The following is a 27,792-nucleotide window of genomic DNA, read 5'->3' on the forward strand; positions in this document are numbered from 1 at the left end:
CAAATTGCTACAATATCAAACTTGAGTGAGAGCTGACCCTGGGTCTCTTGATTTGAGTGGCGACAGGGAACCCTGTTCTAGATCCCCAAAGTAGGCATCTGCTCTGACCCTACTGACCAGAAGATAGTTGTAATGCAGTTTTGCCACAGACAGTGGATTTACAATATGATCATTAGGATGAAATCTGGTGGCGTGGAGATAGCTGTAGCAGTCAGTCAGTTTCCAATGAAATGGAAACTGTTTACGTGATCATTGCAAAGTTTCAGAGATGTTCAAGAAATGAGTGTGATGGATGAAGTATTCAAGGGTCAGTTTGTTAGAGGAGTGAAAATTGTTTAAGTCCTGGTAGAGTTCGTCTAGAGATCCTTCCCATTGTGTCTACACATTAAAGATGTCATTAGTGTACCTTTGAAAAACCAGGGGTATGACGGGGCATCTGTGGAGGAGGTAGATTTCAAGATCTGTTATAAATAGATTGATGTACCAATAAAATATCCATGTACCCAGGGCAGTACAACGTTTTTGAAGGTCTAGGGACTTGCCATAGCTGAAATAGTGCGTGGGACAAAGCAAGAATCTGAAGGAAATGGAAGTAGTGTCATCATAGCAGATAATGTAATCCATCTTCATGGGGAGGTTTTGGTGTACAGTAATGAGATGATCTTGATGGCTAACAGAGTTTGCTGGAAGTCTGTCAATGGAATCAGGTTTCCTGAGAAAATCTATGGTATCTGGCAGCTCCAGTGGTATACAGAAATAGAAGAGTCAACACAGCTAGACATTTCTTCTGTGACTCTGCCAATGCCAGAGACAATGGGGTATTGTATGTTGCCTGGTTTGTGGATCTTCTTGTCTGGTCTGAGTTCCTGGGAGTTAGAAGCATACATTTTCTCCTGCATTTCCAGAAATAGTCTGCAAGGGGGTGTATAGCTCCCTCTGATATTGTTCCCTGAGGTCTTTCATCAGTGAAAAGTGGTTTTAGGAAAAGACTGGGATGGAAATCCTCTAATGGAAATTCACCTTAAGGTTAATGTTCTTCATGTGGAAGAGGAGGAGAGTGTGTAGAAGTCATACAAAACCACTGGTTGATGGGACAAGTTTTTAAAACCTTATACAAATATTTGAAAATGCAAACCTATGTAGAGTGTGTAAATGTGTGTACATATGTACACATGCCCCATTATAAACCCAAACTTACAGACTACACTGCTATTTTAAGGTTCTCTCCTTAATTTGAACAAAGTTAAATAAAAAGAATTATTATAGAAATAAGACACTCTTCATAGCACTAATAAGTAGCATAACATTTCAGAACCAAATAATTTTAAATAAAAGCAGCTAGAATTACACAAAATATCTGCTGTATGATCAAGTACGTGTCAAACAACTTAAGTACCTGAAATCAATAGCATTGAGCCCCAACAACATGCCAGCAAGCATATTTGCTTCTTCACCCAAGACAATCGCTCCATCCTCATAAAATCTCCTGTAAGAGAAAAATTTCAGCTTAAACCCATGTTTTTTAGTGAACATCAATCTATATTCTAAGTAACAATTTAGTTATTAAATCATTCAACCTATAAACACTAAAATACTATTTTTGGTTTAAGTTCCTTAAAACGTACCTGAAGATTATTTTAAGACATAGTATTCACATTTCAATTTCAATAGCTGACTATATTATGTTTTTATTTATGTTTTGTGCAAACTAACTATGTAAAACACTTTATACAATTCAGTCCAGACAGAACAGTCATAGAAGCTCTGGTTGCTTGAATGGTGTCCACTTTTTATTTCTAATAAATCAAAGCTTAAGATCTCGACAAAGCAACAAATTCAAAAGGGAAAAAATTGTGTTCCGTAATGAAAAAATTTACATAAAAAAAAAAAAAGAGATAACAGTAAACAAGGTAACTATATACATACTACTGAATGCACTAAGAATTTATCTCACTGCCTCAAGAAATAGTGATAAAAAGGATGGGAAAATGAGCAGGGAAAGAACAAATCTAACATATTCCTTACGAAACAAAAAATTTACATCAGGTATACTGAAAGAACAAGTTCCACTCTAAAATGCTATTTTTTGGCATTTCTCTTTGAGTAGACTGTATTAGTTTTATTATAAAGTTTCAAACAAACTGCATGAACCACTTTAACTGGTATAGAGTACATGTTGCAAAGAAAATATAGCTAGATTTGTTTTTCTCTAATTATTATTTTAAAATTTCAAGTTTAAAATTGCCTGATAAAGATGTTTTTAATCATAATTTTCTACTATGAAAGGTACACTGGCCAAAGTTTTCATACGTGTGCTTTCCACCCTAATCCAGGTAAATAAAGTAGTTAATCCACTGAAGGCCATTGTGATTATAAAAACTAGTCTAGTTTATGAGATAAAAATCCATCATCTCTGTGCAGACTGCAATCCTGTGCGGATTGTTAATCTACAATCCAACAATGATTTCTTGCACCAAATTTTTGCGTTTAAGTTGGTTTTGAAAAAGTTGTTTAAAAACAGCTGCTCTGAAGTTATAGATTCATAGATGCTAGGGTCAAAAGGGACTTCAACAGATCGAGCCTGGCCCCCTACCCAAGCAGGAAAGAGTGCTGGGGTCAGATGACCCCAGCCAGATGTCTATCCAGCCTTCTCTTAAAGAACCCCAAAGTAGGGGAGAGCACCACCTCCCTTGGAAGCCCAATCCAAATTTTGGCTACCCTTACCGTGAAGAAGTTTTTCCTGATACCTAGCCTAAATCTGCTCTCTGTCAATTTGTGACCATTGTTCCTTGTTACCCCAAGAGGCGGCCTGGTGAACAGAGCATCTCTGATCCCTTGCTGCATCCCCCTCCATCTTACGGAGGCTGAAGAAGTCCAGGTCCCTCAGTCTCTCCTCATAGGGCTTGTCCTGTAAGCCCCTAACCATGAGTGGCCCTTCTCTGGACTGTCTTGAGTCTATCAACATCCTTCTTGAAGTACGGTGCCCAAAACTGGACGCAGTACTCCAACTGCAGTCTGACCAATGCCGCATAGAAGGGAAGTATCACTTCCTTGGATCTATTAGTTATGCATCTAGTGAAGCATGATAAAGTGCAATTAGCTTTGCTTATGATTGTGTCACACTGATGACTCATGTTCATCTTGGAGTCCACTATGACTCCGAGATCCCTTTCTGCTTCTGTGCTGCTGAGAGGCTCACTTCCCAGCCAGTAGGTGTGCTGGATATTTTTGCAGTCTAGGTGACTGTGGTCTCTGTTGATGAGGGGGCACAGCTGGCATTGGGGTCTGGAACAAGACCTGATGCCTTAGTAAAAACTGGAGTTCAGCAATCTGATGCTGGAGAGAGACTGTTTGAAATTGGGGGACTGCCTATAAACCAGAACAGGCTCATCCCCACGGCTATCTTGAGATGATCATCATTTTCCTTGAGAGGCTGCATGTCATTAATAAATGTGTCCAAGGTGTTCAAGCTGAAGAGATTTTGTTCTTTTTGTGACAGGGTTGGTATTGTAACAGATCAGGGTGAGGGCTGAGTCTGCCTCTCGATTCAAGTGCTATGATTTGTGGATTGGAAGTGTAGAAATCCCTGTTCACATTCCTAAGTGTGTGCATCCTGGTCAGTAAGATCAGCGCAAATCTGGTTGTAATGAAGAATGCGACTGTGTAGATGCTGGATCTAGCGCTGTGCTTAGATATGTGGTAACATGGAAGTAGCTGTAGAAGTTGGTTAATTTACAATACAATGTGGTGGTCATGTGGTGAGTGCAAAGTTTCACAAAGGTGTCCAAGACATGAATATGTTGGGTGGAGTATTCCAGAGTCAGTTTAATGGAGGGGTGAAAGTTGTTAAAGTCCTGGTGGAATCTGTCTAGAGATTCCTTCTCATATGTCCACACAAGTGTCCCTTAGGTATACTAGAAAAAACAAGTGGACTTCAAGGACAGAAGTGGACTTCAAGGTCGGGGGGGGGGGAAGGAAGTATGGTATGATGGTATAGAGGAGTGACATTCATGGTGGCTAATAGGATGTTTACTAGAAGCTTGTCAATGCAATCTTGTTTCTTGAAAAAAAATTAAAAAAAAAAAAAATCAGTGGTGTCCTTCAAATAGCCCCTGCTCTAGTGACATATGGGAATAGGGTACAATCACTGTAGCCAGATACTCCCTCTATGATGGTACCAATGCCAGAGACAATGGAGCATCTGGGGCTGCTATGTTTGTGGACCATACGTCACGGTGGGGCCTCGCGGAGGGCCGTGATCTCCTTGAGGTCCCTCGTTCCGTGTCAGGCCGGCCCAAGGCACCCTCTTATTCTCGCCTGCCACGTCTTGCTGGAATATGATTGGGAGGCTGCCTATGACTCCCTGGGCATGGCTACTTGGGACCTCTGTCCCCACGGTTCTTCCGGACCCCCTGGGGGTCTCCCGATATGGTGGGTGTTCCCCGGACACCCTAGCCTTATGGGCTATGCGTGGCTCCTACCAGCCCCTAATACCACGCCCCAAGCCTCGCAGATGTAATAGACGTTGGTATGTCTGCACGCCTGCTTCCCGGGCCTCCTCTATGATCTAGCCCACTCTGGGCTTTCTCTAGTACCCAGCCTCTTACTGGGACTCTCGTCTAGCCCACTCTGGGCCTTCCCTGACGGTATGGTCCCGCTCAGGGACTCTCTAGCGGGCCTCCGGTCCTATGGGCCAACCGCACGGGTGCCCTCTCTGACCCTGGCTCACCGCGCTGCTACTCCCTGTCTTCTCAGGGGCAACTGCAGCGCCCTGCCCCAGTCTGAGGGGTGTTGCCGCACTAGCTTGCGGCCGGGCTCGCTATGCCTCTCTCTAGGGCTGCTCCGTATCGCGCCTCTCTAGGGCTGCTCCGTATCGCCCCTCTCTAGGGCTGCTCAAGAATACAATGTAGCGCTCCCCCTCTTTGGGGCTCGCCGTGCCCACCCTGGGCTTCTCAATGAAATCGCCCCTCGCTCTGGGGCTGGGGTCTATGTACCCCGCATGCAATCTGGGGTCTATGTCCCCCATCTGCAACCTACTGGTTGCGCCCACGACCCACTGGCCATGCTCCTTGCCACCAGCTGCTCCTGCACTGGCGTGCAAGCTGCGCCTTCACTGGCACTGTAAGAATGATGCGCCCTCCTGGCGCTAGACCGCGCCCTCACTGGCACTGGGGCACCCCACACTCTCTGGGGTCCCTATGAGGACACTACACCCTCTTATGAGGCCTCCTCCAACCCCTACAGCCTCACCCAAACCTCAGGGTGTAATATCACAACGTCAAAGCAAAACCACAAGCCCCTAGACTGTAACCCAAACGCAAGCTCAAGCCATCTGGCTGTAAGTCAAACCTGAAGCCCTATGGCCATGACAACATTGCTCCATATGACAATGGTACTTGCTACTAGGCTCCTTTCCACATCCTCACTCCCAGAGCTCCTGCCTCCCCAGCTGCTGGCAGAGAACTGCTAGCCTGGCTTCGGCCCTGGGCTTTATAAGGGCCAGGCCCTGCCCCCTTCTGGCCAGCTGGCTCCCCTTAGTTGTTCCAGCAACCCGCAGCTGTGCTCATTACCCGGGCAACCCTCAGCTGGGCTCGTTATGTCAGGCCAGGGCACACACACTCGCTCCCTGGCAGTTTCTCCTCTCTAGGAGCAGGGCACCGGGGTGCCCTGTGACACCATATAACAAGAAAGGAAATGCCTGCTCTGGGTTCCCAGGAGCTGGAAGCATAAATTATATCCTGTGTTACCAGAACTAGTTTTTCAGAGGTAGTGCAGTATCTCCTCCGATTGTCAGACCCTCCTTGGAAATGTAACAGGGAACCTGATGAAAACCCTCGAAGGACTGAGAGGTATCAAAGTCAAGTTGTTAAAAATTGATTGTAAATTCCCTCTATTCAGCATTGCCTTAATCAAGGTGCAGCTTCCCAAATAACTTGACAGTTGATAAGATAGTTAAGGGAACAAAAGAGCAGATTAGAATGGTAATGCACTGATACCCAATAGGAAGGAATAATATCCAGCTATGTTTATACATACACCAGTCTATGATGAAGAATGCATGTATAAAGATGCACTGTCTGACCAACCATCAGGCAATAAAGGCTATCTGATTTCTTTTATTCACTAGCGAACCTGCAGCAGTGGGACTAGTATAAGCATCCCTGGAAGTTGAAACAATTTCTCTCTTCAAAAATGTAAATTACACAACTTCCAACAAAGCTTCAACAGCTTTTATAAATCAGAGAGGGACACAGAAGTTTCCAATTATGGCAAATGCTAACAAACAAATATCAGTCTCTAGATTAGTATACAAGCACAGAACTATTTATTGCTTATAATTTTTTATTAAATGGCAAGTTCACTCCCAGACCCAAATCCCTTGCTGAAGCAACATTTTAACATTAAAAAAAAAGTTAAACATTAGAACACCTGGTTGTTTTGAAGTCTCTCAGAGCTGTAGAAATGTATTCAGACAAATGTTTTTCCATAAGCGCTACTCTGATCCAGGCTCTGCCCTAAGAGGAGGAACAAATAACATTAAAAATCTTAAACTAAGTAAAATGAAGCACTTTTCAGTTTTCATTTGTATTTCTGGAAAGGAGACCCATACAGCTGGAGGAGAAAAGCCATTAAAGATATAAATGTATTGCCTACTAGAGGGATAAGGAGGGAAAAAAGTAGAGAACGTGTTTGTGTCATTTTACAGGGGCATTAAAATGAGAACTGTGAATCAAGAATCTTTACTTTTACATGCGATATGCCTGTAGATGCAGGCATACAGAGGAAGAGAGGGGCCTACGTATTACTTAGGCTAAAGGTTCTTAGTTGAATGCTCTTGTAAGACAACACAAACATATTTTCTACTCTTAATATTTATATATAGTGTATGTCACAGAAGTGTTTAAATCTGACAGTGCAGATTTGAAAATTCTGAAGACTCTCCACATATTGTAGCGCACCTTTCCAACACTATTATATTTCACCTCAGCTTGTTGATATATTGGTATTTTTACCTATATTTAAAATATAATATGGGTCTGCCCATGTATAAAACTGTTAATAATTTTTATTTTTCATAAACAGCTAGAAATGCAGCCCATACATTTTCTAATTAAAAATTACATTCATAATTCACTGCTACCAGCCAAGTATATATCAAACACATGCCTCTAACCCGCATTAATGAATTAGAAAGTGCACAGTTTAGATCACACATCAAGATTCTTAATACTGTGGCAAAGTAAGTTGGAAGTAGTATGGGAATCATTACAGTTGTCAACAATCTCCGATTTCATACACCTCTAGAAAGAGTTGAAAAATTTGTGCACAGTAAGTCCTTACTTTAGAATAAATGTGCTAAAGAACTTTGACCGACTGCTGGGCATTTGGACATGCTTTTTATAGTTAAGCAAACTAACTTAAACACTGCATGTTTAATGGAGAGAGTCATAATTCAAAAGACACCGTATTTCAAACAGTGTATTTACAGTAATCATAATGTTACATTATTTAAGCAGACCATCATGACTTCCAACGTCCAGCAAAACTATCCCTAATTTAACATGGCAAATCGTCTTCTTACTAAAAATTAAAAAGTATATGCAGCTCTTTCCCCCATGACAAAATTTCCAGCAAAAATGCTAGATCAGATTATAGTCCATTATCTCAATTTATATGAACTGCATTCATTAAGGATAATAAAATATCAAGTCAAGAGAAAGACACATTTCTGTTGTCATTTGATGTAGAGAAATATATTGATGGAATACAGAGGAACTTTGTTCATATTGGACGAGATTCCAAACATTTGCCATTAGTCACTTAAGTGTCTGTTTTTTATGCCAGCCAAAAAAGGAGCCATGCAAGTTAAATGTCCCTCATCTAAATTAAACAGGAAAACTAGCCAGGAGTGTGAATTGTCATTTTTATTTTTCACGATATCCCAGGATCCTTTTGCATAAATAAGGCATAAATAATTTAAAAATCACAGGAGTAAAAAATTTGCCATATCAAAAAGCTGTCATTAGCATAAAGGCTATATTTTTATCCAATCCAAACATTCCCCTTAAATAAACATCTAAGGAAATCCAAGAATGCAGAAAACACTTAGCTTTAAGATACATTATGCCATGCTTCAAACGCTAGCAATAAGTTTTCCAGACTTCGAGAAGTCAATCCTCCAGAAAATATTTATGTATACATAAGCAACATATTCTATAAAATTCTGATTCATCTTCATCTCAAACAACCTAGAGAAGTTGTGCAGTTTAAAATGTCAAACTACTACACTGGGGGGAGGGGGGGGGGAAAGGAGGGGCGGGAGGAAGAGAAGGAAGAAGAGAAGAGTGAGGCAGAGAACCAGTGAGGATGCTTGCTCTCATGTGCTGAGCTGTCTTTGGGTACCTTCAGAGGCATGAAAGGCTCCAGTCAGGGGGGTGGATGACACTGCTCCTGTATGTCTTCATAGCCATTTTGATGCATTCCAGAGGCTCAGGAGCTGCATGGAGCTGAAGCACTCCAAATTTGAAGGCTGCTAATTGGATCAGGATTTGGAGTACTTCAAATGTATGTTTGTCCATACCCAGAGATAAAAACTCCACCATTTAAAAACACAGAAAATGTTTTTATACAAAATTCAGAAGAGAACTTATACAGAATAATATTGATCAGGACTCAGTATAGTTAAATTGCAAAGACTCATTTAACACAGTACACTAGCTGTTCCAAACATTATAAGCCCCATCAAAACAGCCATTTCAAATCAACAGTGGTTTGAGGGGTATTTTAATGTGGTGCAAGCAGCAACTCTTTACTAAATAAGAAATACGGTTATGCTGTAAATATGCTAGGTTATCATGAACTGATAAGTCATGCTCTCAAAAAAAAAAAAAAAAAAAATCACTCTATTTATGAAAGGTTATTGCAAAGCTTTAGGATAGAACAGGGGTTTTTTTCTTCCACATGTGACAACCACTGCGAAAACTATTTTGATTAAAATAAAAAAGCAGTGCATTTTCAAGACCAGAAAAGTTGAGAAATGCAAGCATTTGGCAAGCTATTCCAAGAAGATTTTCCAGTTTATTTAACAATCAAATCTAAACTTTACTTAGCTCACTTGCCCATTGGATTACTCCTTCAAAATCAGATATAATATTTTTTCTCTTTTCCAGAAAATCAGTTTTACAGAGAAAGCTAAACTTGGATAGAAACAATGACTTCTGGTTATTTAGGAAACAACCAATATAACAGTAGTTCATATCTATTTTTGCATACAGTTTCCTGAAGTGTTCGTTGTAGAGGAATTCTTGGAAAAGAGGGCTTACAACTGTCTGTAGCACAATGAACGGAGGATATGTTACTTTACACCAGTCAGCTTAAAAACACATATATACTGAACAGCAATACATATTGGTGAAAATATGGTGAGAATTTATAGAAAATATAATGGACAAGTGCAAACATATATTACTAGGATGGCATTGATAACCAGGTTTTATAAAATGCTGGACATGTATTACTTAATGATCCTTTGGCAACTCAAGATTTCATGGCAGAAATGATCAAAGAAATGCATCACACATTTGCTTTTGCACTTGCTAAAAATTACTGTTGATGAACGGAAAGCCAGACACAGACGTGGTCCAAAACACAAGGAATGGTTCCAAAAAACATATGGGCAGTTGTTAACGAATAAATTATATATCCACTAAAGAGACAGTAGATATTTGGTTATCATTTACTCAAAGTATATTAGTCTGAACATAAAACAGCACAAATATCCCATTTTAATATTAATATTAATCACAGCAGGCATGATTTCACTCCATTTAATAAAATCATGTGTGCTAGATAGTATAAAGAGGATCATCCTGTAACAGCATAAAACCCTGTTCAATAGAGAGATTTGAGGATTATCATACTTCATTTTTTAAGCAAAGAAATAAGCTCACTGTTGTACCATTTTATTTGTGATATTTACATAGAGATGTTTTATAAGCCTGGCAATACTTCTTAAATATATAGTCATTTTAAAAGTTGTAAAGAATTTTACAGGATAAACCTATTAATATCTTCTGGAATATCAAATAAAACCCCATACCATACATCCAGTAAATATTGTAATATAGAAAAATGTTGAATATATTGTTTCTTACCTTGGCTCTAGAAGAACTGACATTCTCCATGTTCTCAATGCTGCAGATGCAATTGTGTGATACCTTACGGCATGCAACTCGAATATAGTCCCAGAAGCTACGAGGGCTTTCATAGCCAAACCAGGTGATATGCCCTTAATACACAAAATAACAGGCAAAATATGAATTGCTAGATGTAATGAAAACAATCAGAAAACATTTTGAACACATCCTAAGTTTTATCTACACTACTGCACTGACACCCAAGGAACTATATAATGCATTATGATAAAAAGTGACCTGTACTAATACAGTGTAGCCTATTTTGAAACCACAGTATAGATAAAAATGTATAATGTTAAAAAAGGTGTCTTGCAATAGCACAGAGAACTAAATAATTGAAGTCAAGAGCCCCAAGTAAAGTAAGAACTGCACAAACTCACAGAAGCTCCCAGCTCTTTGTGGACTATGGGCAGATAACGCCACGTACGTGACTAGCGAGAGGAATCAAAACCAGAAAGAGAACACATACAACAAGGAGTGATTTTTAAAACATGAAAACTTATGCCAGTTCATGCTACAGTAGAAATGCCTCCAGACCAAACAGTATTAGAGCTTGGGGCCTTGCAGGTTGATTTCCAATGGAAAAGAAATTGGTGATGTGGAACGATGCATTTTCTTATTAAATCTTTTTTATATTATATATGGATATACACCCACCCAAGAACAGACTTCATAGGATCATAGGAAAAGGTAGGGCTGAAAGGAACCTTACAGACTATCTAGGTGAGCTCCCTGCTCGTGGCAAGATCACCCCGACTAAACTATCTTAATCAAGTATCTCTCCAACATGCTCTTGAAAATTTCTAGTGATGGAGCTTCCGTAAGTATTCTGTTCCAAATGCTTGACCACCCTCAGAGTCAGAAAGTTCTTCCTAATTCCCAACCTAAATTTCTTCTACCTCAGCTTGAGGCCATTGCTCCTAGTCCTGTGCCCTACAGCTGCAAAGAAAAGCCAATCTTTATCCACTCTATAAACTGTCCTTCGGGTATTTGAAGACTTATCAAATCCCCCCTCAGTCTTCTCTTTTCCAAACTAAAAAACCCTAGCTTTTCAGCCTTTCCTCATAAGTCATGCTTCCTATACTTCTAATCATTTTTGTGGCTCTGTGTTGGACTCTTACCCATTTATCCATATCCTTGAAGTGTGCAGCCCAAAACCGGACACAGTACTCCAAGTAAATCCTCACGAGCGCTGTCCAATTTATCCAGATCATTCTAGATCCCAGCCCTACCCTCCAGAGGTTTCCAACTCTACCCAAATTAGTGTCATTCTCAAATTTGTTATGTGTGTACTCAATCCCAAATCATTACTAAAGACATTAAACACATCCCTGGGGAACTCCAGCAGAGACCTCCATCCAACTAGCCATTGATAACTATTCACTTAACACAATGACCCAATCAGTCATTTATTTACCTTAATTTTGTCTAGTCCGTACTTCTTTAGCCTGTTAATGAGAATGTCATAGGAGACTGTGTTAAGGCCTGTCACATCCAATGTTCCCTTTCCATCTACAGAGCCTATCATCTTATCATAGAAAGAAATCAGCTTGCTAAGGTATGATTTTTTTCTTTGCAAATCCATGTTGGCTGTTCCCGATAATCTTGTTTTCCTCTACGTGGTTCACAATGGATTTGTTCAGGACCTGGTCTATGATCTTTCTAGGTATTGAGTTCTGACTGGTGTATAATGCCTCGTCTCCTCCTTCATCTCTTTCTTAAAGAAGGGCACTATATTTGCCCTTTTCCAATCATCCAGAAACTCACTTGACCTCTGCTAGTTGTCATGAAGAATAGCCAATGGCTCCAATATTACCTCATTGAATCCTTTAGTACCCTAAGGTGCATCCCATACAGCCCTTCTCATTTCAAAGCGTCCACCTTCTTCAAGCAAGCCCTAACTTGTTCTTCTACTCTAGGTTGACTGTTTCCTTTCCTATCATTGCTGTCAATTGCACACATCGTCTGGTAGCTGACCTTATTTGTGAAAAGTGAAGTAAAAAAAAATGGCATTCAATATTTCAGTTCTCTCTGCAATATCCCTAATTAGATTCTGCATTCTGTAAAGGACATATTGTTTCTCAGGTCCCCCTCATACTTCTGACATACTTACAGAATCCCTTTTTATTGCCTATGTCCATTGCCAGTTCCATATGAAATTGTTCCTTGCTCTACCTAACTTTTTCCCTATACTCCCATACTTTATTTATACCCCTCCCTAGTATTATAACCAAGTTTCCACTTTTTGAAGGCTCTTTTTTGAGGTTTAACTCACTTAAGAGACTTCTTTTGATCCAAACTGGTTTTCCATTGCTCTTCTGTCATATCGAGATAGCAACTGGGTGATTTTTCTTCTACAGTTTTGGCCAGGACTATTGCCCGTTCTTTCACAAGAGCATATAGGTGTGGATTCGGGGACATTATTGATGTCTGAACAAGATTAAAGAAAATGGTTGCTTATTTCACAGGATTCATAATGAATCATGGCATCAATTCTGAGCAGTCTATGAATAGGGGAATAATAAAACTGATTAATTTTAGATAACTGGATTGCCTCACTTTTCTGCATGGTCTGGTATGCCTACCAAGACATACTGGAAGGTTTAGCAAAGTGCCACGCAAATGTCTTCTGAAATATCAAAGTAATTTGTACTCCCTTTTTTTATTTTAGTGATTGTCACTGTTTCACTTAGCCATCCATCCACTGAAGGTACAAAATGATCTTTGCTCCTCAGCATAGGAGGTAGCACACCACAATATTTTCATGGCATTGTTTCACTTCTGACTGAGTGTGGCACTGGAATGCACTTCTGAGCTTAACCAGACCTGTTGGTGTGTAAATACTGGAATAACTAAATGTTGGGCTCTAATAATTTCACCTGCTCTTGTTGAATTTAGGTTATGATTCAAATTAGAATGAACTGCCCTACTAAATATACCACTTTGAAAATCTGGGGCAGAAATAACACCTTTTTTAAAATGTTTGCTAGAAGTAGATGACAGTTTAGACTATTTCTAGATTTCTGTCATATGACATATGGAATACAAAATTGAACATTCTGTCAACATGAACCTACTGTGTTTAAGAATATATGCCATATTTAATCGATTCCAAGATGAATCCCCTCCCCGCATTTACCATAGGGAAAAGAGCTCCTCATCTTGGATTCATGTATGAGGCATAGTGGGAGGCAGGCAGCTATTGCAGCTCTGGTTCCACCTCTAATCCTGGGTCAGGGCCAGAGCCACAGCTGCTGCCACCTCTGTACCCCTCCTGTTCCTCTGCACCCTTGAGCCCTTTTCAGCTTTAGCAACTTCTAAATCATTTAATTAAATAAAAATATAGGAACTCTTAGCAAAGTACTATTTAAATCGTAACAGTAAAAAACAAAGCATAACATAAGAAAAAACGCATTTATAAAAATAACACTAACACATACAAAATGTCTACTTTTTCTGCTGATACCTTTAACCCTCCAAACAAAATGAACTGCCACTGTTTAGACAGATTCATCTTTCTTCCAAGTTCTTGACTTCAGAGATCACAATTCTCAACCACCCCTCCAGGAATTGTGCTTTAGACTCCAAGGCTTTCTGATCTCGAACATGGAAACCAAAATTCTCCTAGTCTCTCGGTAATATATCCACTGAACTTGTCAGGCAGTTGGAGGGGGACAATAAGAACAAATATTCTGTCAGCAAATTCTGCAGAACCTTTCAAATCCATTTTTTTCCTACAATCTAAAAACTTATCTTCATTCTAAAAATGATCACGGTCCTGAGCACCAGGGTTCCTGGTTTTCTGTTTAAAAATTGTAAATACTTTGATTAACCGCCACAAGGCCCCCTCTGCGTCCCCCCCCCCTCCAATTCTCTGGTTATAAACCCCAAGATCCGCATTTTTCTGCAATTACAATGAAGTGCCACAATATAGGTAAGTATCAGTTGAACACAATGTTTCATTGACATGTTTACAATTTTAAAGCAATTTGGAAGCCTACCAGTGCCTCAATCATTTAAATAAAACTAGCAAATTGCCCATTGAGAATAATTGGGGGGGGGGGGGGGATGGAGTGCTGCGTGCCACCAGCCCGCACCGCTGGTGCCTCCCAGGAGCAGGAGGGGAAACTTGCATGCAGCCAGCCCCACACTGCCACCCTTCCCTCCCCCACCCCCCTAGGTCTGGCTATTTGTTTGTGTGTGGAGCACTCCGATTGGTTTTTTCAGTAAGCATTGTGATTGGCTGCTGAGACTACTAATCAGAGTGCTCCAAGATCATTAAAGCCCCTCTTGCTCGCTTGGTAAGCAGGACTGGATTTTAACAACAGCAATAGCACCGGAAACTCCACCCAGTTCCAATCCATGTCCTTTTATTCTCCTAATCCTATCTAAACAGGAATTTTCTTATAACAATTCTCTAGAGAAAAAGGAAGTAAGTAATATTGTTAACTGAAAAAGCTCACCTAATACTTTACATTTAATATGGCTGAATGGTGTTTTATTATTTATTTTTCTACATGTTACAGCAAAAGGTTAAACAGATTTTAGGAGCGACTGCTTGCCACGAGGTGAAGCAGGTAAACACCTCTATATTCAAACCCCAAACCTTGTTTAACTGCTTAATGAGTCACTCTCTTGTGCCAACACCTTTGACTCAATTAATTGATTTATTCAACACCACCTACCTTCTGCCTGCCTTGAAACAGCTATAACACCCACTCTAATCACTAACTTGCTTTTAGTGCACTCCCACCCACACAAAAAAAGATATGGCATTTAATGCGTGTCATTCATTTCCACTAGAGTATACTCTTTCATCAAGCTGTGTGTTGCATAATGCATTGCCTCCTAAGATCTGAGTTATGATACATTTATCATCTCGCAACTGGATTTATCTTACCTTTCTTGAAAAAAAAAAAAAATATACAGCGACTTAACTCCCTTGGATACACTCTAAACACGTTAGTGCTGTTAGAATTTTCCATTCTGCAGTACAGAATATGCAGTACATGTTGTTGCCTTTTATGACATTATGATGTTTTGGAAAATTTGTGGTAGCTCTTGCTGTTCATTCAGAACCATAATGCTGGAAGGGACCTCAATGGTTATCTGGTCCAACCCACTGCACAACTGCAGGAATGCTATTCCTATATCTTCTGTCCAGTGCTTATCCAGTGTCTGGTAGAAAACCACTAGTGAAAGTAACTTCCCTAGGCAGTTTATTCACTTCCTTAGTTTCTAACAGCAAGGATTTTTTTCCCTTGCTCTATAATCTAAATCTGCTTTATGGTTATTTAAAGCCACTGATTCATGAGTCACCCTCTGCAGCAAGGGAAAACAGTTATTCTCCTACTTTAAGAGGCACAGCACCTTTAAGAAACTGGAGGCAATTTACATAGCCTTTCAAATATTTGAAGACTGCTAAAATGTCTCCCCTTTAATCACTTTTTCTCCACATTAAACATTGCTAGATCTCTCTACCTTTCACACTGGTTAAAATTAGGCCTGTAGGTTAATCACAGTTAACTTACACAATTAACACAACCCCCCTCCCTCCAAATTAACACATTAATATTTTAATCACGTTAATCAGGCACATCGTTTTGACCCGAATGAACCAGCTCTGGGCCAGTCGGAACCTTTGCGCACATCCTCGATCCCAGCTTGCCCCATGCCTGCTCCAGACTCACCTGCCCATGCTGAGAGGCAGCAGCAGCTGGACAGAAACTGCTACTTGGCACAGGGGTGGGGGGAGGGGAGATGTCACCCCTCTCCCTCACCACTGCCAGGCCTTTCTTCCTGCAGCCGCCCAGAGCCTATGCCCGGGCTGCCCTGTGGCTCCTCTCTGCTGATGTCACTGCCACCTCCAGGCCACCCAGCAGGGCAGCAGTGGCGGTGCAGAGGAGCTATAGGGCAGCCCCAGCACAGGCTCTGGGCAGCTGCAGCAAGAAGGACCAGGCAGTGGTGAGGGAAAAGGGCAGCTTTTTCTCCACTCAGCAGCAGCTTCTGCCTGGCTGCTGCTGCTCAGCATGGGCAGGTGAGTTTGGAGCAGGCGTGGGGCAGGCCAGGGTTGGGGCTGTTCTCACAGGTTCCAGCTGGTCTGCTTTGGCCAGGGCAAGTCAGGAGCGAGCACAGGGTAGGACCAGGGTTGGGGCTGGGGCTGTGCACTGTTGGTTGCGTTGGGGAGGAGCCGCAGGGTGCCTGGGCTCCAAGCTGTTGGGCAGGAGGGTGCTGACTATTGTTTAACTGTGTGATTAAAATTGCAATTAATTGCAACTTTTTTTAAACCTTGCAATTAATTGCAATTATTTTTAATCATTTGTCAGCCCCAGTTAAAATACATTAAAAAAAAGGAAGAGAGAGGGGAATAAAAAGGAGCAAAAATCCTCTTGGAGCTCAAAAAAATAAAGGGGAAGGAAATGATTTTAAGTGAATAACTTCATAATATATGTGTATATACAGTTTCTGCCCCAATAATAGGGAATTAGGTAAAAGGACATGGCTGACAGGTTTTGTTCAAAAACAATCAAACCCAGAAAAATACAGAAAAAAAAATTCCCTGCAGTGTCAAGTTGGTAAGTACCAGTACTCACTCCAACAGTTTGTCACAATGTGACAAACATTATATTCCTACCTACTGTGTGCAATTTCCTCCTCCTTTGATAGCAGGTAGTAATTGTGCTACTCAAATGTCAGCCTACACACAATATTCTTCATGCAACATTTTAGAAAAGATTATGGTTATTAAAAGGTAGTTTGTGAAAAGAAGTGGATTGCCAAATCACACATCCAAATATACTCTTTATCTTTAAACAGTCCAGCAAACTATATACAGGTCCCCATCCAGTAACCTAACTGAAGGCACACTCTCCCTCCCTCCTTACTTTCAGTGAAAGCATGAAACAGATCTGTAGGAAAAAGAAACAAGCCGTGAATATGAGCAGAAGCAGAAATTTAGACTCTGCCACAAGGCATCACCATAGACTATCTAGGCCAGGCTCAGTAAGTCATTTAGCATAAGGTCTCCTGGACTTAAAGCAACCAAAAGAAAAACAGTTTCTCTAGTTGTGAATCCCTCATTATCCGAGGAAACTACACGTCTTACAAGCTCAGAGCATGAGAAAGCAGGCCTCCAGAGGGCATCAAGGCAGGAGTTGTCAGTCCCAAGACAGCCTCTACTTTTTTCACACCAGGCATCCAAAAGGTTGCTAAAGTCTTCCATCTAAAAGATCTCCCATGTAGAAAGATCTTATATAAACACCTTTCATTGACTTTTTAACAGGATCAGCTACAAGAGCTACACTGGTGAAGAAGGTAGAGTTTAGTGGAATCAAGAAAGAAAGCGCACATTCTTTTAGCAGCAAAGCGGTCCCAGGTGCATTGAATACTTAGATTAAACAAATCCATCTAGAACAAAGTCATTCACAACCTTCAGTTTCTTAGAGAAACAGTTGTGCCTCCTCTTCCTTGAACATAAGCAATACAGAGTTATTAATGTACCTTTCAGTCGATGACTTAGAATCTGTTCCAGAATGGCTGCAAAATTATTAAATTCAGGGGAAGAATCATCAATAGTCTCAAAACAGGAACGATCAATCAGAGTCTTGACCGAAAACCTAAAAAAAGAACAAGATAATTATCAACTTTAAAGACAGTTTTCTTCCTCCACACTGAAGGGCACAGTATATTATATAGAAGAGGGGTAATATACACATACGTATCCCATACAGCATATTTAAATTGTAACCAGAATAGTTCTCAGCCACCTATTGGTACAGTGAAAAGTAACCTAGAAAATATTGTCAATCATCAACTTTAATTATATACTTGACATTTTATAAATGTCCTGTCTGCATTAAAAAAAAAAAGAAGATAGTCATATTTCTTCTTTTTTTCTCCCTTTACTTTGAAGGGAAGTTCAAAATTGCTTACTGAAGATGGAGACTAAGTTCTGTCAGCAAAGAACACCAACATTATGTCCTTTAGTGATCTTAGCCAGAGAGATGGCATTTTCAAAAGAATAACCAGTCTTTTCTCAAAGTTCCCTTCATGGAGTAATCAACAGGTGAGAAACAAAAGAATAGCATCAGTATTCCTAGAATATGATACTGACACACATCACAGACCTGAACAAGGAATCCATCTTTTCATCTCTTAAAAAGAATATCATCCATCTTCATTAAAGCTCTCATTTTATCTCAAAAAATAATTTACTATTAAACCTTCACTCAGACAGACACATTCCCCAAGAATGGAATCTGGCATTTCAAAAAAATGTTATTAATATAAAGCTGGAAGTAAAGGTGTAATAAATGAGGCCCTTCTCTCAAAAAAAAATATCACACAGATGTTCAGACATGACTGGTCAATTTTGACAGAATTTAGTTATGCCTGTACTATTCATCTTCCTCCGCCTCAACTATGAAAGGACAGACTTTAAAACACAGAAGAGTATGAAAGCTATAGGGGTTTGTTCTCATTTCTTCTACCTCTCCAGTACAAGATCTCAGTCTCTTCTTCATTCCTCCCCTAATGCTTGCTCTTCAGTTTTCACTTAATGCAATGTGCATTATTTAACCCAGGGGTCAACAATGTTTTTGGCAGGAGTGCCAAAAATCGCCCCAACCTCTACCCACACCTTGACTTGGCATGCTAGAGATGGGAAAGCTGCTAGAGTCCTGATCCTCATTGCTGGCAGTGGCTGCACGCATGCCTCCAGGACGACGACAGGGGAAGGGCCAGGGTTGCACTGCCTCAGCCCCTTGTGAGCCCACTACCACCAGGGAGCCAGTGCCAGGGCTCTGGATCCCAGTGCAGCTGTTTGCAACCTCCTGGTTGCCTTTCACAGCCAGCCCAGGCTCTGGACAGATGTAGCAGGCAGCTAGAAGGCTGCAAACAGCTGTGCCATGCTTCAGGACCCTGGCACCATGGTGGTGGCAGCTGCGCATGTGCCTCTGGGTGGACAGTGGGGGAGGAGCCAGGGTTGTGCTGCCCCAGGCCCCTTCCCGGGCATGCACCCAGAGGTGCACACACCATTGCTGCAGCCACGGAACTGGTGCCCAGGCTGCAGAGCCCATGCAGGGGAGCCTCCAGGCTGCAGCAGGCCCAGACTCTGGGTCAGCTGTAGCATGCTGAGGAAAATGACCTGCCTTTTTTTTTTTTTTTTTTGCAAGCTTGTAGAATTTCTAGTGTTTGAAGGGGAAACATAGTCAAGGTATAATCCTCCAGCAATATCAGTGCCTAAATCCCTCCTTATCTTTTTACTAGCCATCAGTAGACAGGAAAGAATTTTCCCACTCGTAATTACTTTTTAAGCCTATGATCAGTGATTGTCACTACAATATTACTTTAACAGCAGCCATAAATGAATAGCTTCCTCAAAGCTATCCCACACTTACAATGTTACAAATAAGAGATGCTTCTATTTTAATTTTGGAAAACTCATCAATACAGAAACAATATGATGAACTGCCATAAATCAAAACAATAACTCTACCCACTTGTCTACTTGTACATCCAATCCTCTTGCATGATTAATTCCCTGCTGCAATGTAAAATGGGAAATGAGGCTCCCAGATTCATGTGTGTATACATATATGCATATTCTATATTAATAGTTCAGAATATGTTACTACATATGCCATGCAAAATATTAATCATAATTATGATCTTTAACATTAACACTTTGAAATGTAGCTGTCACCTGTACCTTAAACTACAAAACAGAGAGAGCAAACTGACAGAGGCATATATTGTTAAGGTATGGCACTAAAGACAGATTCATTAGCAGATAAAGCAATGGTACTCATAGGATGGAAAGAAAAACTGGAAGCATCCCAAAGATACTTAAAATAGAAGGCACTAGTTTTTCCTTGAAAAACTACTGAAACTCAGCAAAAAAAGCACAATATACCTATTTTCTTGCATGCTGCACCCTCCCCCTGAAAACACACACCTTGTTTTTTTTGAAGGTAGAAGGGGGAGCAGTGGGGAGAGATTTTTCTGGCATCGCATCATGGCCTAGAGCTGGCTTTTCCATGAAGAGGCTATGCCACTGCCCTCCAGGGCAGCAAGCGGACTCCATCCCTGCTTGCCTGCTGTCCTGGAGAAGGGGCAGCTAAATTTGCAGCACGGCCTCTACATGCTTTTAGTCCAGCAAAATCAGCTTCCCTGCTTAAGACACATACCCCAATTCTGGATGTCTGATTTTGTAGGGAAAGGTGCATGTGATGTGTGAGTAAATATAGTATTAGTTCAACTTCATAACTATATGGGGTGGGGAGCCTACACAAATATTCTCAGCTTTAAACTATCTTTCATATTAAATCTAGTTTTGCTGAAGGATCTCTTGGCATCTCACACTAAACAGCTTTAAGGTCTCACAAACTGATTAGAAGGACAGATATGTTGAATCTTTAACCAAGACATCTTTTCTACAAATAATTCTGTTCAGGATAAAGACTGGACAGCAACCAATGCAAGAGTCCCTAAAAATAAACATAAATAAATAAGAAAATAAATGCAAACAAAAAGAATCACAAAACCAAAGAGTAAATATGAGGAAACTAAGTTTTACTCTTCCCCATGACAGTTTAAAAAATTGACACCAACATAAGTATCACAACCCAAGGGTGTGATTTTTTGTTTGTGCGCGCTTCGGCACTGCTAAATTATTTCCCGCCACTCGTAGCTTTCTTTGCAGGGTGCATTTCTTAGCTGCAGAAAGGAGATGCACGTTGCAAGGAGTTCCCGCCATTTGTATTCAGATTCGTGCCCCACTATTGGTCAGTTCTAAATTATTCCTACGTGGCAGCTAGCGATTGGCTTGCTAGCCGTATAAGAGGCTTGAGTGGTTTTCGCCCAAGTTGGAGGACTCCACGAACATCAGGAGGAGGAGACTTCACGTCTCGTGAAGATCTCTAAGCGCTGCGGAGCCTATTGGACCCAGCGTGAATATCAAGAAGGCAACAGGGGTCTGATCACCCTCTCGCCTCTCCCCGTCGCCGAACGATCCCTCGACGTACCCTTCCCTGCGCGCAAGTTCCACGGAGCCTAGCAAACTTTGTGTGAGTGAATTGTGAGTGAATCCAGAGCTCTGTCCGAGTCCTTAAACTGGGACTTAAGCGAAGTATTCCTGGAAGTTTTCCAGCCTGCACCGCGACCATCTATGGTGTAAGTAAACAATCTTAAACAACCACTAAGCGTCCGTGCCTAATTCTAGCATGCCGCCTGCCTTCCCCGACCCAGCGTGTCCGGGCTGCTGGCCACAGCCCGCCACACGAAAAAAAGGGCCTCGGACTGCTCCCGGCCCGCACAATAAGCACCTGAGGCTTGTAATTTCTCCTGTTAATTTTTAAAACTGTCTCAGGAACTCTCCAAATTAGTTCAACTTCTCTTTCTCTATTTAAAAAAAACAAAAAAAAACAAGCGCTCACAAAAAATTTAACTCTGGTCAGCTCAGAACCAAATGAGGGTATAGACCCATCATACTATTTGACTTAATGGTAATATTTTTGCCAAAGTTATTACTACTAGATGGGTAGTAACTGTTACTCAATTTGAAAAGAACACTGCCAAGGGCATCTGTTAATAGACATCACAAATGTTGAGGATCAGTTACTTAGTTCTATCAAGTGAGATTCCTCCCATGTTATCCTTAAATACAACATTTCTGATCATGTTGTACAGAACTATAGAGAGGAAGGTTTAATTCCTTAAACTTCTTCTCAAGTGCTAGGGAAAGAGAGAATGATAAGTGCTAAAAAATTCTAAGTTTACTCTACATCTTATTCAGGGGTTACACCTTTTCAATCTACCACAACAGAGTCCAATTTGTTTCCCCCTTTTTTGTTTGCTTCCTAGTTCATGCCCCTCTATTGTGATATTAGGCAACTTCGGGCATAAGTCTATGCTACACCTTTGAAAGGCACAAAATAGAACCTGCAACCTTTTTCATGGTGGGACCAGGGTCTCTTTCGGCCACCTCTGTATCCTCTAATGCTGCGCTCCTTTGAGGGTTAGAGAAGTTGCTAAGGTAAAATAATCCTGCAAAAATCACTTCTACCCATCCTCACTCCCTTTGTGGATTTGTTGAGAGGATTTCATAATACACTTGTGTTCCTCCTCAGTTTCCACACTGGGGGACTTTTATGCCAAATATCTCAGAGATTTTTAAGAGGCCCGTTCTGAAACTGGCTGCTTGAGAACAGCGTTTCTCAACCTGTGGGTCACAAGCCAAAAGTGGGTCACAAGGATATATGAAAGGGTCACAAATAAAATTTAAAAAAAATGGATCAACAAACTTTAAAAATGGATTCTCCTTTAAAGGAGAAAAATGTGCATTGCCTCTTGCAGGGTGGTAGTTCCAGCCAGCAAGGGGCTGCTTGGGGCAGGGGAGAGTGGGAGGAAAGTGATCGGGGGCAGGGGGCACCACGTGCATGTGCATGCTTATACATGCACGTAGCACCCAGGCAGCATGGAGAGCAGTTCCCACAACTCCCCACAGGTAAGTCTATGGGATGGGAGGCAGGGGCATAGATGACATGTTGGGGGGTGGAAAGACGCAGGCAACACTGCCCACCACTGCACCTCCTCTCTGGGGTAGAGCTGTGGTCTGAGGGGAGTGGTGGCAGAGGCTGGGCCATGGCAGAGGGGCAGAGCTGCAACCTGGTGCATGAGCGACTGGCAGCATGAGAAAGTGAGGGCAGTGCAACCCTGATCTCTGTCCATTGCTCCTTGTGTTGCTGGTGGCATGGCTGGCACAGGGGTTCCAGTGGCAGCAATGAGTCTTGCCCCCCCCCTGCACCAAGCCCCGCCCCCCCATTCCCCACACGTCCCCTGCCCCACACACTGGGGTGCTGGGACCTGGGGGCATTGGGTTGAGAATAAGGGGCACCAGCAGGGCTGGGGTGTTTGGGGGGCTGTGGGTCAGGGCTGAGGGGCACTGGCAGAACCAGGTGGCTGTTTTCTACTTAAACTATTTACTGGGTTGGGACTGGCCATCGACGCTTACAAATGGGTCCTGGTACAAAAAAGGTTGAGAACCACTGCTTTAGACCATGTAGAGCTTGGGAGTGAGAATCACACTGCTCACGCTAAATTTTTGTCCATGTTCCTCTAAAGAGAAAAAAAAAAAAAAAAAAAGCTAAAAAGCATGCAAATTTCTTCATTTCAACTTCTTAGCAATCTGTGAGAAATGGAGTTTCAGAATTCACAGCAGGAACATCAGCAAGCTAGGGCAACCTGAGGATAGCAGATGTGGAGTGTGACATTCTTTCTAGCAACACGTCACATTACACTGGTTTTCCTCAGCAAATATATGAGTTACTTCTCCCATACCAGCAAGCAACCTCTGCTAATAGACTGATTCCTACAAGAATGCTGCATGTATGTATGGACTAACCATGCTTGTCTACCTACCAAGGTTTTACTGGATTTTCCATTCAACACAGCTTGTACATCACACCTGCCTGCTTGTATAGACTAGCAACTAAATACTAGGAATCTGTAGCAAGGGTAAACCTTGGTTTTTCTTCTCCACACTATTCAGAAATGCTCTGGGATTTAAAAAAATATCCTAGGCAAAAATATGTAATTCCAAGAAAACAATACTTTAACAAGACTGTTCTACGAAGAACTTCAAGCAAATGAGAAGAAAAATCTGCTAAATCTATTCCTTGGCACCTTTCAAAGGCCCAGAAATTGCTAAAAAGATCTGAAACAATCTAGTTCAGGATGGTTTCCTCTATTCTCATGTGATTTAAAGCAACACCAAACACTTAAAAGAAAGCAGAAATAATGAGATAGAATGATACTTGAAGAGGTGACTGATATTCCCTAAGCTATGGAACATAATTTGAGTACAAAGTATTACATGACGATTCAAGATCAGTGTTGCCATGCTTGAATGGTTAGGATGCACATAATGCAAATGGTAAAAATGAACCATGCGCAAGTGATTCTCCCAGCTGTCATGACCCAAAGGTCTGATTTTTTTTGTGCGCGCTTCGGCACTAAGAATTATCCCCGTGGGTATACCGCTTCGTTGCACAGAGGAGTTCTGCTGCACAGAGAACCTGTGTGCAGGGAAGTGTTCCCGCCAGTTTGCAGCTATCTTTGCAGGGTGCATTTCCTTTGCAGCACAGAAATGCACGGTGCAAAGGTTTCCCGCTCATCGTATGCAAATTCGTGCCCCGCAATTGGCTAGTTCTAAATTGTTCACACGTGGTGGCTAGCGATTGGCCTGCTAGCCGTATAAGAGGCTTGAGCAGTTTCCGCCCAAGCTGAAGAGGACTCCGCATCCATCTCGTGGGGACTCTGGGTGTGCGCGGCAGGGTAATAGAAACCCTGCGTGTCGCTCAGAGGAGTTTGACGGCCTGATCCACTGCCCACCTCTTCCCGTCTTCGAACGAAGCCTACTATAAGACGTAACGACGAGTTTAATGCGCGCTTGTCCTGGACATCCGGAGTTTGTCTGCGTGGAGCCTAGCAACCTCCACGTGATTGTTTGTGTTCTGTCTGCGTGGAGCCTTGCAACCTCCACCTGTGTTCGTGTTTTTTGTTGTAACCGCAACTCAAGCAAGTTCTCAGCCTACACCACGACCATCTCGGTGTAAGTAAAATAATCTTAAAATCAACCGTTACGTGTCTGTGCTTAATTCTAGCTCGGCGCCCGCCCTCTCCGACCCGGCCTGCCCGGGCTGCTGGCCACAGCCCGCGTGCAGAGCAACGAAAGCGACCCGGGGTCAGACCCGGTGCGCACACCAGCAAACTGAAAAAACCATGCACCAAAAGCTACTTATTGTAAATTGTAAAGAAAAATGGCTTCTGTTCATGGGATAACTCTGTTTATTGAACGGGATGAAATTTAGGACTCTCAAGTCAAAATTTCCAAATATTCAGGCTACAGTTTTTCTGACGTAGTTCCAAGCAAGAGATAACCATAACCAATACCTTTGCTATCAGGCTCCAAAGCAGTCAGAATAATTGGTACTAGCAAAAAGGCATGAAAAACGATTGTTCTATTTAGCAACAAAACAAATCTCAGCTCCAGAATGCAAGTATCAAGCTACCTACCTCATGCTGGGCACAGCTACAGGAGACACTAGAAATGCTGTAGACTAATTCTAGTGCACATTAGCATGTCACAGCGAAAGCTGTGCTAATGCACAGTAGAATTAGTCTACTGAGCACTAGTGCCACAAAAAAAAATGCGCACCAGTGCTACAGCGCATTAAGTACCAGTTATTACAGGTACTAAACCTAATGCACCATAACATCAATGCAAGTGTAAATATGCTCGCTGTCAGGACAGAGCACTGTTACACCAACTCCTACACTTGGAATTTCAGCCTTTGGGACACCTCTGATCCAGTAACACTGGTTTTGAGTTCTGCAGTATCAGAATTGCACCAATGTGATGAAATCCAACAATACTTACCATTAACATTTTCAGAAAAAGTTAAAATTCATGAACCCTTCTTTTCATTGTTGAGACTCTACACCACTAGCACTAAACTCCATGGTCCTGACATGTCCTTCTGATGGTTCTCTGCTGATGCACAGACTTTGAATTCAAGAATGGGACTGTGTCAGTTTCTCAAATATTCAGGTTATTCTGCCACAAAACTCTCCACAAAGCAGAGATGTAAGGTTGCTCTTTGTGAGTCCAGTTAAGCATCTGCTTTAAAATAAACATATTTGAAACACTACAGCTATCACCTGAATGCCTTGGGAGATGTCATTTTTATTTCCAGGGACCCAAAGCTGTCTGAATCAATAGGAACCACTAATTTAAGAGAGCTACTTGTACAATACTCCAAATCTTAATGCTTTCCTCTGTCAAACCTCAAATAAGAAACAGTGCACAGTTACACATCAGACACTGGTTCATGCATTAGTCTTGAAGTATCTAAAGCAGCGGTGGACAATTATTTGGGCCTGCAGGCCACATAGGGAGTTTTGGGGAGATGTTGTGGGCCGGGTCACCAGCCCTCCCCCACGCACACAACAGCTCACCAAATCTCCCTATGTGGGATGGGGCTGTGGGAGAGAAGGGAGCTGGTGTGGGCATGGGCAGCAGCTTCAGCAGATTTAGCCTCCCGCCCACTCTCCTAACCCAAAGAAGGGCTTGGGCAGATGTCCCAATCCCCAGGGGGAACCTGCCACCTGCATCCACAGTTGATGATGGCACCCACCCAGTGCTGCTTCTGGCGCACAGGCTGGGAGCTGCTGTAAGCTGCGGGACCATGCTGTAGGTGCGGGACAGTTGTGGGGAGAAAGGGGGTGAGGAAGGGGGAGACAGAGGGAGGCAGCCCTGCCCATGACCAGCAGCAGCAGGTGCTGGGTGCCAGGCAAAAGTAGTACCCAGCAGCAGGTGCACTTGTCATTGCTGGGGCCCTTCTGGCTGCAGCTGTCTGGGGCCTGCACCAGCACTGCCTTCCAACTCCTCCCCATTGCCACCACCATCATCCTGCAGACCAGGGGTGGCCTGGAGGTGTCATGGGGCAGAAGCGCTGAAGAGGAGCCGCAGGGCAGCCCCAGTGCAGGCCTTGGGCAGCCACAGCCAGAAGGGCCCCAGAAACAGCTAACTTGCCCATTGCTGGGTCCTGCTTTTGCCTGGTACGCAGCACCAGCCGCTGCCCCTCATAATTGTCATACTGAATGAAATAGTTTGAACGTTTGTGATGATTGCCCATTAGCCAGTTTCAGGAAGAAGATAAGATTTATCTCCTTATCCAAGTCATTGTTTTTGGACTACGTGCAAAAGGTCCTGACTTTGTTTAAAGTCTTAATTTAAATTTTATCTTTAGAAGTCTTTTACAAAGAGAGCAAATATCCTGAGTTCCGAGAGATCAAACCCTAGGGCCTTTTGACCAGATTGGTAAGAAAAGGTCATTTGCAGTGATATGGAAGTTCCCCAAAACTAATTTAAAATGCTCAACAAAAGAAACTAATTATTAAGCAAAAGAATCTGTTGAGTAAGATCCGAGCCCAAATTTGGGGGTAATGACAGGTTTGAGTAGGAGGGGCCCAAGACGGCAGCTCACTCAATAAAAACTGTAACTTAATGTCCCAATTTGGAGGTGACTATACTTGTAGAACAACGAAGGAAGAATCGCAAGTGTAGGCCGGATCAGATTGATCACCTGAACCACCGTCTCCGTGAACACGAATCTCTTAGTTCACGCTGAAGCTGCGGAGCATCTGAAAGGGACTGAAGGAAGGGGACTTAGTCCTATCACTGCTGAGGCCAGCCTATTGAATCGTATTGCTGAGGCGAGCCCATTGAACCGTACTACTGAGGCCAACCCATAAATTGTACTACTGAGGAATGAAACCATATTTTGGTATTTGGCTTCTCGGAATTCTAGGATTGTAAGTATAATATGAAAAATAATAGTATTGATTCAAATTTAACTTTTAGTTGTAATTGTAGCTGTTTTTGTAACACTAATTCTTATAGCATTGTTTGGGAAGGAAGTGCATTCGGAGCATTGTTTCTGATATATGTAATTATTGTGTTTTTAACGTTTGTGGTGTTTCTTAAAGCTAAGCAGTGTTATATGCGTAGCAAAGAATTTTAAAATAAAATTGT

General features: G+C 42.0%; 1 protein-coding gene across 7 annotated transcripts in view; it reads right to left on the bottom strand.

The window, feature by feature from the left end:
- The window catches only part of RUNDC3B (RUN domain containing 3B), a 103,010-nt gene that overhangs the window by 62,380 nt on the left and 12,838 nt on the right, over positions 1 to 27,792 (bottom strand). For 5 of the 7 annotated variants that reach the window (XR_009462660.1, XM_019497757.2, XM_059729035.1 and 2 more), the window contains exons 2-5: positions 17,697 to 17,812; positions 10,155 to 10,288; positions 6,430 to 6,515; positions 1,397 to 1,486 (exon numbers count right to left, since the gene is read on the bottom strand). Coding sequence is in view for 6 of the 7 variants with exons in the window: in XM_019497757.2 (XP_019353302.2) it covers positions 1,397 to 1,486; positions 6,430 to 6,515; positions 10,155 to 10,288; positions 17,697 to 17,812 (426 nt within the window). In the remaining variant the exon portion in view is untranslated. The other 2 variants (XM_059729038.1, XM_059729037.1) reach the window with 2 other exon arrangements.

This window comes from Alligator mississippiensis, chromosome 5 (assembly GCF_030867095.1).
Source record: "Alligator mississippiensis isolate rAllMis1 chromosome 5, rAllMis1, whole genome shotgun sequence".
NCBI classification, from domain to species: Eukaryota; Metazoa; Chordata; order Crocodylia; family Alligatoridae; genus Alligator; species Alligator mississippiensis.